At 43.3% G+C, this 12,862-nt stretch overlaps 1 protein-coding gene across 4 annotated transcripts in view; it reads left to right on the top strand.

Moving 5' to 3' along the window:
* LOC108041505 (flocculation protein FLO11) overlaps positions 1–12,862 on the top strand; it is a 130,692-nt gene that overhangs the window by 20,453 nt on the left and 97,377 nt on the right. For 2 of the 4 annotated variants that reach the window (XM_044461664.1, XM_044461663.1), the window contains exons 3-4: positions 437–2,794; positions 3,840–6,169. In XM_044461664.1, the coding sequence (XP_044317599.1) occupies positions 459–2,794; positions 3,840–6,169 (4,666 nt within the window). In that variant the 5' untranslated portion in view covers positions 437–458. Of the gene's footprint in view, positions 1–436; positions 2,795–3,677; positions 3,741–3,839; positions 6,170–12,862 lie in introns of those variants that run through there. The other 2 variants (XM_044461665.1, XM_044461666.1) reach the window with 2 other exon arrangements.

The following is a 12,862-nucleotide window of genomic DNA, read 5'->3' as shown; positions in this document are numbered from 1 at the left end:
AATTAAAAAATTATTCGTTTTTTAACTGATGTAAATATGGCTAAAAACATAATTTTACATACATTCTACATAAGTTTAACAATGTAGAATCGCCAACTTCAATTTGGATTGAAACCTTACTTACACCAACGTATTCATCAACGATCTCTTTTGAAAGCTTTAGCGAAGATGCCAACCGTAATCTTAGCTTAAGCTGGACCAAGAACCGTTGATCCGATACTCATGCCTTACATTTTTCTTCCCTGTTGGACTTTGACTTATTAAAACAATTTTACATTATTTGGACAAACAATAGAGCCGCGATTTTAATCATGAACGAAATCATTTTCTTAAATTCAATATCTATTTAAGTAAAATAGTGAAATTTATTTCATTAATAAAAACAATAATAATCTAGAAATAATAATAATAATCATGTATTTCATTTTCTCCCCAGGCCATAACTCGAAACTGCAAGAATGGCCTCCACAGAAAACGCTAATGGCACGACAGCGAAGACAGCCACCATGGAAGATGACTACATAACGGTAGTGGAAGTGGACGATCCCACGTCGTCCTCCAAGGATCGCCTGAAGAAGCTAGTCAAGCGGCAGAGCTCCGTGGCGGAGGACTCCTCGTTCATCACAGTGCTGACCATCAATGAGATGGAGCTGCTGCAGCGGCGACAGGAGGAGGAAGGTGGAAGTGCCCCACTGCCGCCAAAGGAGGAGCAAAAAGAGGATGTCACAGTGTTCCGATTGCCGGGTGAACGCCTCGGCTTTGGCCTTAAGTTCCAGGGCGGAACACGGAGCACAGAACTCGTTCAGAAGCTGTACATACAATCCTGCGCCGCCGACAGTCCCGCCTCCAAAGTGGCCACCAGTTGGGGGAATCTCCGCGAGGGCGATGAGATCGTCAGTATCGATGGTCGGGATGTCCGGCACATGACCCGCATCGATTGCGTTCGCGGACTCAAAGACAATGTGGCCATTCAGCTGGTGGTGCGCAATGGCCACGGGCAGAAGCCACCCAGCGAAGAGGATCCACAACAGCAGCTGGAGCAGCTCTCCATCACCCTCAATGCCCAGCCCCCTCCGCCGCCGCCTGTGCCACCAAGGAAACTGGTCAGGCGACAGAACTCCAGGGAGAACCAGGCGCAGTTGGTCATTGAAAAGCCACTGACTCCGCCGCCGGATGCGGAGTACTACCTGAATCTATTCACCGAATCCATCAAGGCCGGCTCCGAGTCGGATGACACTGCTAGCACCATCTCCACCGTCATCGACAAGTTCTCCATGGGCTCCAATTACTCCTCGGACAGCAGTCTCAATGGGCATGAGCTGGCCAAGGTTCTGCAACCGTTCACCCTTCTCGAGCAGGAGTTCCGGCCCTTGGAGCAGCCCTTGGGCCATGCCAAGTTGATCATCCCCGGCAACAACTACGAGAACGTTGAGTTCAAGACGGAGAAGGTCAACGTCTATGAGAACGTGGAGCTCAGAAGTCCGGAAACGACGCCCACGCCAAAGCCCAGGGTCCAATTGGCCACCGTGGAGCCGAAGAAGCGATCCATCATACCCATGCCACGAAAAATTCCAACCCCCAGCAAACTGCCCATCGAGGTGACTCCACCGCGGGTTCCCCCAATGGAGGAGCCCAAAACACCCACTAACGAGCAGCTGGACTCCCCCAAGACACCCACAAATGAGATTAAGGATTCACCCATCAGTGCTACCAAAATACCTAAGGCCAAGTTCTCGAGGGCCAAAACAGAGGGCGAGATCAAGCTGCACTTGCAGCCCTCAAAGCAGCAGTCTCCGCAGGGCAAATCACGTATACCCGTAGTCAGCACACCCACTCCAAAACCGGTGCCCAAGCCAGTGTCACCCACGCTAAATGGTACTCCACCGAGCTCAAACATCCCACGACTGTTGCAGAAGCAGAAATCCGAAACGGATCTCAAGCTGAACTTGTACAGAAGCAAGTCGAAGGAGTCGAGTCCCAGACCGCCCTTACAGAGAGCCAACTCGGCAGAGGCCCCAGAAAGGACCTTCATCCCGGTGCTTTTAAATGGCAGCTCGAAAAGCTCAAACTCCCTGGAGAGCATTAGTTCGAATGGAAGTAATAGCAGCGGAAATAGTGCAAGAACACCCAAGGGACCTAAGCCCAAGCCCCCAGAGCGGGTGCAATCCCTGCAGAAAACGCAAATACCCAAGCTGCAGGCCCTTCCAACTACGCCGCCCCAACCAATCCCCAAACTGAGCATGCAGACCTTCAAGCAGAGCCCACCCACACCCAGATCCACTCCTGTGGGAACCCCATCCCCGACCAGCAATCGGGAGATTCGCTTCAAGATTCAGACGTACGAGAGCAAGACCCAGGACGAAGACAAACTGCCCAGCCTATTTGACCTAGTGCACAGTCAGGATAAAGATAAGGATAAGGAAGGCGATCCACTCCAGACCCACAACAGTATCACCGCTCTTTTGGCCGCCGCCGCCGCCGAGGCCGCCGATCTCTCCCGGGAATCCCCTCCTCCGCTGGTCGTTGGGAAGTGCATGAAGATCGCGGATGATAATAACACCACCACCTGCTATTCGAGTTCCAGCAGCGGAGAGGAGGACGAGGATGATGTGGATGCCGCCAACAGGGAGTACGTATGCGAGGACGGGGAGAAGCTGGGACCTCCGGAGCTGATAAATGGACCCGGTCCCTCGGAGGCCTACTTCAACATGTTCTGGCACTCCAACATGCTGCCCACCATCGGCGAGGTCGAGGAGGAGTTCTCCTCCCTGGAACCGCAGTCCCTGACCAACGGGTGAGTAATGGGCTTTGATTAGCTGGAAAGTGTCAGTGGGGGGATAAGATAAGACTAAAGAGTGCCTCTAAGCCATGTTGTTGTCTAACGTTTTATAGAAACCATCCAGAAAAAGGAAAGCAAGTAGATTTTTTAATTTACATTACTAGTTAGACCAACTTTAGCTGGGTCGATTATGCAGATGAACGAAATCTTTTAGATTAGCACCATCAATTAATTTATTAAAAAATTAGATTCTGACAATTTATTAGTAAACACTTCATATTAAAATACAAGAAATTGTCAGCAAAATAGTTAGCTAATGAAAGCAAACACCGCTAAGTTGTCTACTTGTTCTAATCAGTAACTTTTATGGGTAAGGCTTATATGGCAAATATCGCTCGCCACTAAACCGTGAATATGGTGCTCTCGCTTAGTAGTGGGTAATTTACGAAAAGTTTTTTTTAGCAAATATAATAAAATTAGCAATTAAACATTCCTTTAATGTAATTTATTATAAAATGTGTCAATTATAGACATTTGTTGTCATATTATAGAGTGTTACGCTTTTGTGCAGTGACCAAGTCCATTGATGTAATAGGTTTTCTCACTGAAAATTCGTGTCGAAATAGCTAGGGGACTTTTCTAAAATTGTATCATCAAAAGATTGTTGCAAAAAAGTTTGTTATACATATCGACAGCCAAAGGCCAATAGCGAAAACAGTCAGCAGGGGCAAAGGGGTAGGGAGGTAGGCCCCACAAAAATAAAAAAAAAAACGAAGCAAATAAAAAACAAAGGCTGATAAGACAAAATGCCGGTGTGTTTACTAACACACTGATAAAGGGGACCCATCTACCCGATAAGGAGAAATGGGAATACGAAAATTGGAATCAGTGTGATTTTGGTAGCGTCGGGCGAAGGTTCGGAACTGATCGAACCTGTCTCTATTGACGTTTTGGTGAGCAGGTGTGATGGCAACAAGTCAATTAGCATATCACCTACTGATAAGAAGAGTAATTGTAATTACTGAGGTGTCGTTTTTTTTCGATTTTCATTTATATCCAGAAACCTTGTCAAATCAGAGGAGCCGAAGAAGTTGCCCAAAATGGAAAATGGAAGTGCCGGTGGACTGGCCCAGCTGACTGACGATAAGATTGCTGACCATGACGCAAGTGAAATAACTGTGAATAGTCGCAATGAAACCACCACGAACCAGACTCAGGAGATCAGCTCCAGTAGCTCCAGTTCCACGAAGAGTCAGAGGACCACGACGACGACTCGAGTGACCACCACCAAGACCAGTTCCTCCAGTAGCTCGTCGAGCAGTTCGTCCACCCTCATCCCAGACATAGCCTTCAAGCTGCAGCCCTATGAGGATAGGGAGGAGGCATTCCCAGAGCCCATTACCACCATCCACGAAGAACGACGTGTCCTCAGTGAGCAGAAGACCCTCAGCGAACTGAGGACCCGGGATGCCGTGACCGGCGAGGAACAGCTGGTGACCAGTGCCAATTCGAAATCGAGCAGCGCCCGCTTCAAGAAGATCAGCAGCAACGACAACCTGCTCGACCTCGGCGACGAGCAGGACATGCAGGAGCAGCCGTTGACCGCCACGATCACCCAGGAATCGAGTCTCAGGGAGCGGTTGGAGTGTCCTCAGGATAACCAGAGTATCGAGCGGGGTACTCTGACCCTATCCGAGCGGGGAAAGCAGCTGAGCGAGAACGAAGGACTCACCACCTACACGGAGTGTGAGACGAGCGAGAAGGAGTCCTATCTGGAGGCCCAACAGGTTCTCAATGGAGCTGGGAGCCCCAGTTCCCAGGATGAGAACGGTGACCTACCCACTTTCAAGCGAGAGCTCAGCGAAACCCTCACGGTGACCAACGATGTCGAAAAGCAGGTCACCAAAAAACTGGAACAGAGCAAAGAAATTGCTGGGAAAAAGGGGGCCAAGCTCCTCAAGAAAACCGACGAGGAGCGACGACTTGAGCAGGAGGCCCAAAAGCTGATCGAGAGCTACCAGAAAGTGAAGAAGGAGGCGGAGAAGCTCTACAAACTTGAATTGGCCGACGATGACCAGGGCTTTGACCTAAGTGCCTTCGAGCAGGTGGAGAAAGAGGATACGCCCCAAGTCTTTGAGGTAATTGAAAAGGAGCTCAAGGATTCCAGGCCAAGTGAGTCCACAGTCCAGCAGGGCGTTTCACTCATAGAAGAAGTGAAAGACTCTAAGCAGGAGGTGGAAAAAGAGGTTAATGTCTCTCGAGAAGAAGTTTCCCAAAAGGAACTCAAGGAGAACGACCGACAGTCACATCAGATAGTCACGGAAGAGGTCAACAAGCTCAAGGAAGTCTTACAGAGTGAAGTGAAACAGGAGGTCAAGGCCCTCAAGGAAGTCAAGGAAGAGGTCAAAGTTTCGCAGCAGAATGTCAAAGAAGAGGTGAAAAAAGAGGCTGTCAAAGTGGTGCACAAAGAAGTGAAAGGGATTCAAGAAATTACCCAAATCACAGGGACAACAAGTCACAAGGAGTCAACTCAAACAGTCACCGTCTCCAAAAAAGAAGTCACAGTTTCCTCGAAGCAAAGCCAAGATCCCGAAAAGTCCACTACAAAAGTGGAGATCATCTCGCCGACTCTGGAAGAAGACTTGGGCTATGTCCTCCACAAGCACATTATTCTTCCCCAGGAGAAGGTCAAGAAGGCGCCCACGCCGCTGCCAAAGCCGAAGCCCAAGCCTCCAGTGCCCACAAACAAGCCCAAAATGCCATCTAATTTGACCAAACCGAGGACACCACCTCCCCCAGTGCCCACGAAAAGGAGTGAGGTGGCGGGATCCGGTGGTAAGCCCACACCCACCCAGCGACGCAGCAGCTTGGAGACCGCCCAACTGCCCAAGCCCCTGGAACGCGTAATTGTGGGCGTGGAGCAGCGGGACGAGGCGGAAAAGCGCCAGCCAATTATCAACCTGGCCAGCGTGGACCTGCCAAATGTGGCGCCCAACGCACAACAAGCGGTTGCGGAAACGAGTCCTGTGGTGGAGATGCCGCCGGATGAGCTCCAATTCGAGAGCCACCAACTGCCGGATGATGGGCAAGGCCAAATGGACTCGCACCTGGAGTCAAATGACCTTCTCAGCGGGTCCTCCTCCTCGTCGGTGACCACGCCCATTACAACGCCAATTCTGGTGTCTGCCACCTCATCAATGGACTCGGTGCAAAGTGTCATCGAGGTCGTTAATGGCTTGCCCATCATCAGCAGTCAGCAGACTGACGACGACGACATTGATGAAGATGGACCGCAGGATGATGAGGTGCATTCGGAGGCCGAGGGACCAAAGGAAGCTAGTCCCGTCGAGGAGGTGACAACGTTGTCATTCGACAGAGAACACGAATCAGGTGAGAAAAGGCCAATAGTTGCTCCCAAATTTTATTAGGATTAAGTCGTTTGCTAGTGGAAATTCGTTGGACTTTTGACTTGCATTGACATATACATTTTTAAGGAAAAACATTTCAGATTGGCACATAATTTTCTATGGGTTTAAAATGACTTATTAAATAGTCTAAAATAATTTTATATTGTCACTGAAAATACTATGGTTTTAAAATCAATTTTAAAATTGTCTAAAATATATAGTGAAAAAATAAGTTATGATTTCGTAATGATTTTCACTAGTCAACTTTTGAGAATTCTAGTTCATTTTTTATACTTTAGGAAATAGGCCTCTCTAACACATATTTTGAATTCATTTTAAGTATCATATTTGCCAAACAAGAGTGAAAATAAAAAAATATATTATATTATTTTAAATATATAATAATAATCTTTATCAAGTATAGAATTCTACAATGCTAGTGTCGGTAAATCCCGAAAATCCTATTCAAAATAAATTTCAGGGTCCATATAAAATTAGTTTTCCAAATACTGTCGATAGCTCACATCCTACCAGAAATAATTTTCTTCACCAAAGCTTAACAAAACAGTTTATGGCTTGCAATTTCGCCAGTTGCAGTGGGTAAATTCCCGAGGCATTGCAAAGGATTTACGGCCTTTCACCCTTGCCCTTTCCTCGTTGCTTACTTATTTGATTTTGTGACAGTCTCGCAGTGAGTCCCCCAAAAACCGACGACGCACGCAATTATCAGCCACCAAATGAGTTTTACATGCAGCGCTGTGGTGGTCAGCCTGGAAACTCTGGACCCTCTGGTAACTTGTCACATTGACCGCAATTTTAGCTTCCTCTAGCCCCCGGCCACGCCTCCGCCGCCCGGCACCGCCCACTTTGGCCCATTGCGTATGCAAAACGGCCACTAATGGACTTTATGGCCGAGTTTTGTTTGGTCGGTCTCGGTTTTTATTTTTGGCGCGGGGGCTTTTAATGGCAGCCCTCCATGTGTGGGAATAATGTTGGTTTTTGGATATTGTTTTTATTGAGGAGATTATGCCATGTAAATTGAGTTTATCTTTCAATTTGTTACTTGATGGCTTTTAATTAGATTGAAAGGCCTTATCGGCCTTTCTAATTAGTTTGCTATCTTGGGCAAGGTGAAGCTGTTAATTGGCAAGCTATTCAAATGTCCAATAGTGGAAAGAGTCCAAATTTTCATTATTTAACTCGGTTATTTTACCTACGCCCTGATTCCCTACGCTAGCAAAACTTTGAATAACATCCACTGTTTTTTGAGCTATAATTAATTTTATACAGTCCAGATTTTATAATAATAAACAGTCAAGAAGGTAAACAAACAAGTTTTAATTTCAATAATAAACAAAAATCCCTCTAACCCGTAAGCCCAAAATAAATCACTGAAAGTGAATAAAACGAATATTTTATTACACCTATGGCCATTTCTCCTTCACATAATTGTTTGCGTTCAATATTTCATGTGTATTGGATTTGGGCCCCTTGCCTATATAAGGGAAAATTTGCATTTCATTTATGGGAAAAATCCAAGCGTACAAGGGCAGGGAAAGATTTTTCTTCCATATGAAGCCTGTAAAAATATTGGGGAAAATGTTTTAATTAAACAAAAAACAGGCAAATATTGGCACCAGTTCCTGACATCCCCTCCAATCTCCGCTCTGTTCATAGTTTCCCTGTACTCCGAGCACGCGCCAAAATATTTACATACCAAAATGCGTTTTTTGGGTGGCATCGGGATACTGGAATTGCGGATTGTGGGCTCAGATCTCTGTTTGGGGTGTGAAATAATAATGAAATTTGTCTGGCCAGGCCGCATCACATTTGCATATGCCAGGTTACAGTGGAGACGAATAGAGTATAAGTCTACAAGAGACTGAGGTTATAAATAATATATTTAAACATTATTTTGTCTTTGTTTAGGTAAAAAATTTGAAAATGTTGAAAGGAAAATAGAAAATTTGTTAAATAGTTTCTGATAAATAAAAAAAATTACAATGTCCTATTATTTTACTGCACTTCCCAATTGTCAAATTAAAATACATTTCTATTGTATCTTAATCAGGTTTTTGTTTTTGAAACTCCCTTTCGTTCAATCCAATCCCCAGCACAACCTCATTGCTTTTAGTGTTTTTTTATTTTCCGCCTGATAAACCTTAACAAATAAGCTTTTTTCACATAGCTATTATCGGTATTTCGGATTTCTCTTTGCACATATACAAATATTGTTATTTTTTCGGCGCTGGGCTCTGTCATTATTTTATGTGGCCGCGCAAATTTGCAATTAAAGCTGAACAAAAATATGCAAGGTTTTTATGCCCGTTACTCGTAGAGTAAAATGGTATACTGCATTCGTTGAGAAGTATGTAATAGGTAGAAGGACCGACCCTATAAGGTATATATACTCTTGATCAGATCTACTAGCCATATTTTTCTGTTTGTTGTTTCTTCGCAAACTACCTATTCAGTTTTAAAGCTATTTAACGGAATTTTCCCAAATTCTACTTTTTATCTAAAGAATCTTATAAGTTGGAACCGTCTGGAAATTAAAATAAAAAAGCTGAAAGGGTATATAAGCTTCGGCTTCAGATTTTCTCTTATGGCTTTTAATACGTTTTCAATACTGTGTTGTATTTTTTGTACCTTCCCTGCTTTTTCTAGGATTTTGTTGGTTATAATAAAAATAAATATGTTATATTTATACGCCATAATTAATATGTGGGTGTGCAAAATTTGTTGTGACCGTGAATTGTTAATTCCCAGACAACTGCATTGATAAGACCGATCATTCGATGGTACTTGGACCTTATCTGAGAGCGGTGTTTCCGTGTTTATGATGACCATATGGCCAAAGCTCCTATCGAGATAGTAATTAATTGTTTTTCCTCGGAGCGCCCGCAATATGGGGGTTCCCCCCACCTATATCCTCAGTATCCCACACAGTTGTCAATGAATTCGGCCACTGGGAACTCGATTGACTTTCGAGTCAGAGCCTGGGTCTGAGTTTGAATCTGAGTGACTGACTGACGTGCACCTCAGCAGCATATCTCCGACATAATTGCTTTTCGACCCCAACCCCTCTGCCGTCAGCCACTTGGGCAATCTACTGAATTTGGTTTGCGAACATTTATGGAATTGGCCAGCTGTGGTGGTGACACTATCTGTCCACATGTGTGTATCAGTGGGTACTAAATGTTTTTTATTTGAGGTTTGTACTTTCTCACTTTGCTCGCAAACTATTTTCATATAAACTATTTTTCAAATTTGTTTTTGACCAGAATAGAAGTTTCTTCGACATTTTAAGAAACATTTTCAAGCGATTTAACAATTATTTTTTAATTGGTAAAATAAGTATTCATTACCCGACCATAGTTTTACTTATTTAAATACGATTAATTTGTAACCTAATTTATCATTTACATGCTAATATTGTTTGGTAAATTTTAATATTTATTTAAATAGTGTTTTTAACCGTTGAATGGCCCGAGTTTCTCAGCTATTTACCAGCTGCTTGCCACCGACTGTGTTGTCTGTTTATTTGACAGGTATTTTCGACATTTGCAGGTCGAACACCCAGGAAGTCCCGATCTTTCCCCTCCTGACCCCTCCTCGTCAACCCTATTTGACCCGTCCAATTCTCGTATTTTGTGTGTGTGTCACGAGTGTTGCGCAAAATTTATCGCTTTTGTGAATTTGAAATTAATTTGAAATTAATTTTCAATTTCGATTTTCGCTGCAGTTTGGTTCAATTGGTTGTTTCTTTTGTTGGCTCTGTGCTGTTTTCCTGATGTAATTACATGCTCTCCTATTTGTTGCTATTGTTGTCATTGGCGCCTCGGGGTCCTTTGATTAGATTTTGTAGCTAATTTTATTGTGGTGCGGTTTTGCGGCTTTTTCAATTGTTTCGTTGCCAATGCGAAAAGTGTTGGCTGCGCAGTTGGGGAAATCCAAATCCGAATTGAATCCAATGTAAACTTCTGTTTAGTCTGCCGTACTGTGCTCATTCATTCGATATGTTTTCACTTTGCTGTTACATTTGCTTCGATTTTCAGTTCGGATTCTTCTGTGGGTTTTTATTTGTACACTGCCTTAAAAGTGCAACTCAATGTTGACCCATTACTTGTTCGATTTTTCGCTTTTCTTTTGCCACTCCCAGTTAAATATATGCGGGCCTGCAATGAAATATGGAAAAGTAAGTGTCCAAAGAGAAATGTCGTGGCTGGGACTCGGGATTACGTGTCCCGAGTGAGGGGAATTACGGTCCAGGGCTCACTCATTCATCCCATTCAGTCGGTCGGTCACTCATCCTCCGGCTTTTGTGACTTTCAGATGCTCATCATTTTTTTGCATATTTATAGAGCAGCAGCTTTTGAGCCCCGCGGACTCTCCATCAACTGCCAAATTAAACGCCATTTAACAGCAGTCACATTGAATCCATTCGAAATTTAGCTGCATTTTGTGGCTGTGGCTTTTTGATGCTTTGTGGCTTTGTCAAATATTTTTCTAATGGCAATTGCAGTTAGGCTTTTTTAACTGTTGGTTGATTAAAGACCACAGATTTTGTAATATAAAATTAACGATAGGAAGTTGAATTGTAAATCGAATTAGGTTGAAAATTCTGACATGAATGAATAATTTAAAAGCTGTATTTTTTGCATAAATGGGTCACAGTTCAAAAGTCGAAATCTTTCTTACTTTCAACATAATAACTATTTTTGTATGTATTTAAGGTAGTTGGTATGAAAGATACACAAATTTATTAAGGCATATTAGTCGTGAGTATTATTCAAATTAAATGGTTCAAGAGTCCAATTTCATAACCGTGATTCTTGAGATACCATACCATGATAATTTTGATACCAAATGGAAACGATTTTTAAATATTTCTCAAGCTGTTTCTTTTAATATTTTTGGTGAACCTCTTCAGTTGTGTTTTTTTTATTTGTTTTGATAGTTGCAGCTTAGATTCTATCAGTTAAAAGACCCATAACGCTTTTGTCTTTGCCACCGTTAGTGATTCTCCGCATCTTCCGATCTCCGTTCCCAAGCATTATCATGTAGCGCTGCTAAGCTCATTAACGGATCCACGAAAAGAGGCGGACTTTTGTACGCCTTATGGGGTTAACGTTAACCCCATTCGCAGGAGTCGGGCCTAATCAGCTGTCAGGTGGGAAAGGAGGTGCCGCAGAAAGAGGAGAAGGTGTCAACTGCGCCTGCTGCACTTTCAAATCCAATTAAGAGTGTGAACTTGCCGGAGTCTTGGAAATTAACAGTCAGATAGCCGGGGCACAAACAAAGTGACATTGTCACATTAAATGCGAAATGTGCAACAGTAGCTGCCGGAGATAAGGGGCGAAAGAAGTCGTTGGAGGTGGAGCCCGAAAAGAGAACTCGCAGGAGCCAAGCCCAGCTGCACTTTTGTGTCAGAAAGCTGCAAACAGCAGAGTACATATAGAGAACCCAACGATCCCCATCCCCATCCCCAGCCCACCTCAAGCCTCATTACAGCTCCTTTCTGGCGCACTTGGAAAACAAAATGCAGACAATAGTCAATCGGAAAAAAAGCAAATTCGAATTGTAAATGGACCTACTGTTTTTGTAAGCTTTAGCTATACAAAATTAAAGAGATGCACTAAATGGAATATGATAACATTTTTTCTTTAAATTTTGATATTGCATTACTTTGGATTTTTGAAAAAATATTAGTTTTATTAAAATTAAAAACAAACCGCTAATCTTTCTATACATTTATACGTTTATTTAATAACCTTTTAAAATTGAGTATGTTTTTATATGTAATATGAGAAACAGCTAATTAAATTCTGAATTCAGAATCTAAAAAATATTTATATATCCCAAAATGTGTTCTAAGTGTAGCTCGAAAGCTTGACAGCTTGCTGTGCAGCCTGGGCTGCCTGCAATTATCACATTTCCAAATGGTCACGGACCACGAAATCTCGAGTCCAGATATGAGGCGACCCCGATCCCTCCAGCTGGCTGCTCTACGACTTCATAAGGCGCAAAGGCAGTGCCCTCCTCCCGAGTCCTCCGCCGGAGGTTCTCCTATCCTATCCCCCGTGTGTGTCATAATTCTCGCCGACTTGACATTTATGATGTGGTCGCGCTCATGTGATTTTTCCAGCCGAACTGATTTCGCAGGCCGATAAAACAATGGCAATGAAGTCATGAAGTCTCTGCGAACAGGAGAATTGGTCATGGTGCGAAATGCTAATAATTACCTTTTCTTTTAGCTCGAGTCTTTGTCATGGAGTGTTTGAATTATTCACCTGAAGAGCAAGTAAAGAGATTTACGTTTAAAAATGATCTATTTAAATTTGTACCTATGAACTTAGATTAGTGCAAACCAATTTATAATCAAATAAAATGAGCCCAAATGGGGTAACATAAGAGACATCTAATTGTTTTTCTGTTGCCATTTCTAATTAATACATTTAAGGATAAGCATCCTATTAAATACGATTTCAATTTTCTAATTTTTAATTTCATAAAGGCGGAAGGGCAACATACCTTAGGCTACTTTTTTATTAACCCCCGATTTTGCCATTACAGTAAATTGAAAGCTCGGTGTTCAATAAATATAAAGCTTAAGGACTCGAAAACCACTTGACCGTAACCCAGCCGTAAAAATAAGGACAATAAACCCTTTTAG

Source organism: Drosophila rhopaloa, unplaced genomic scaffold (assembly GCF_018152115.1).
Source record: "Drosophila rhopaloa isolate 14029-0021.01 unplaced genomic scaffold, ASM1815211v1 contig_47, whole genome shotgun sequence".
In the NCBI taxonomy this organism is placed as follows: Eukaryota; Metazoa; Arthropoda; class Insecta; order Diptera; family Drosophilidae; genus Drosophila; species Drosophila rhopaloa.
This window is presented reverse-complemented; position numbering and strand designations above follow the sequence as displayed.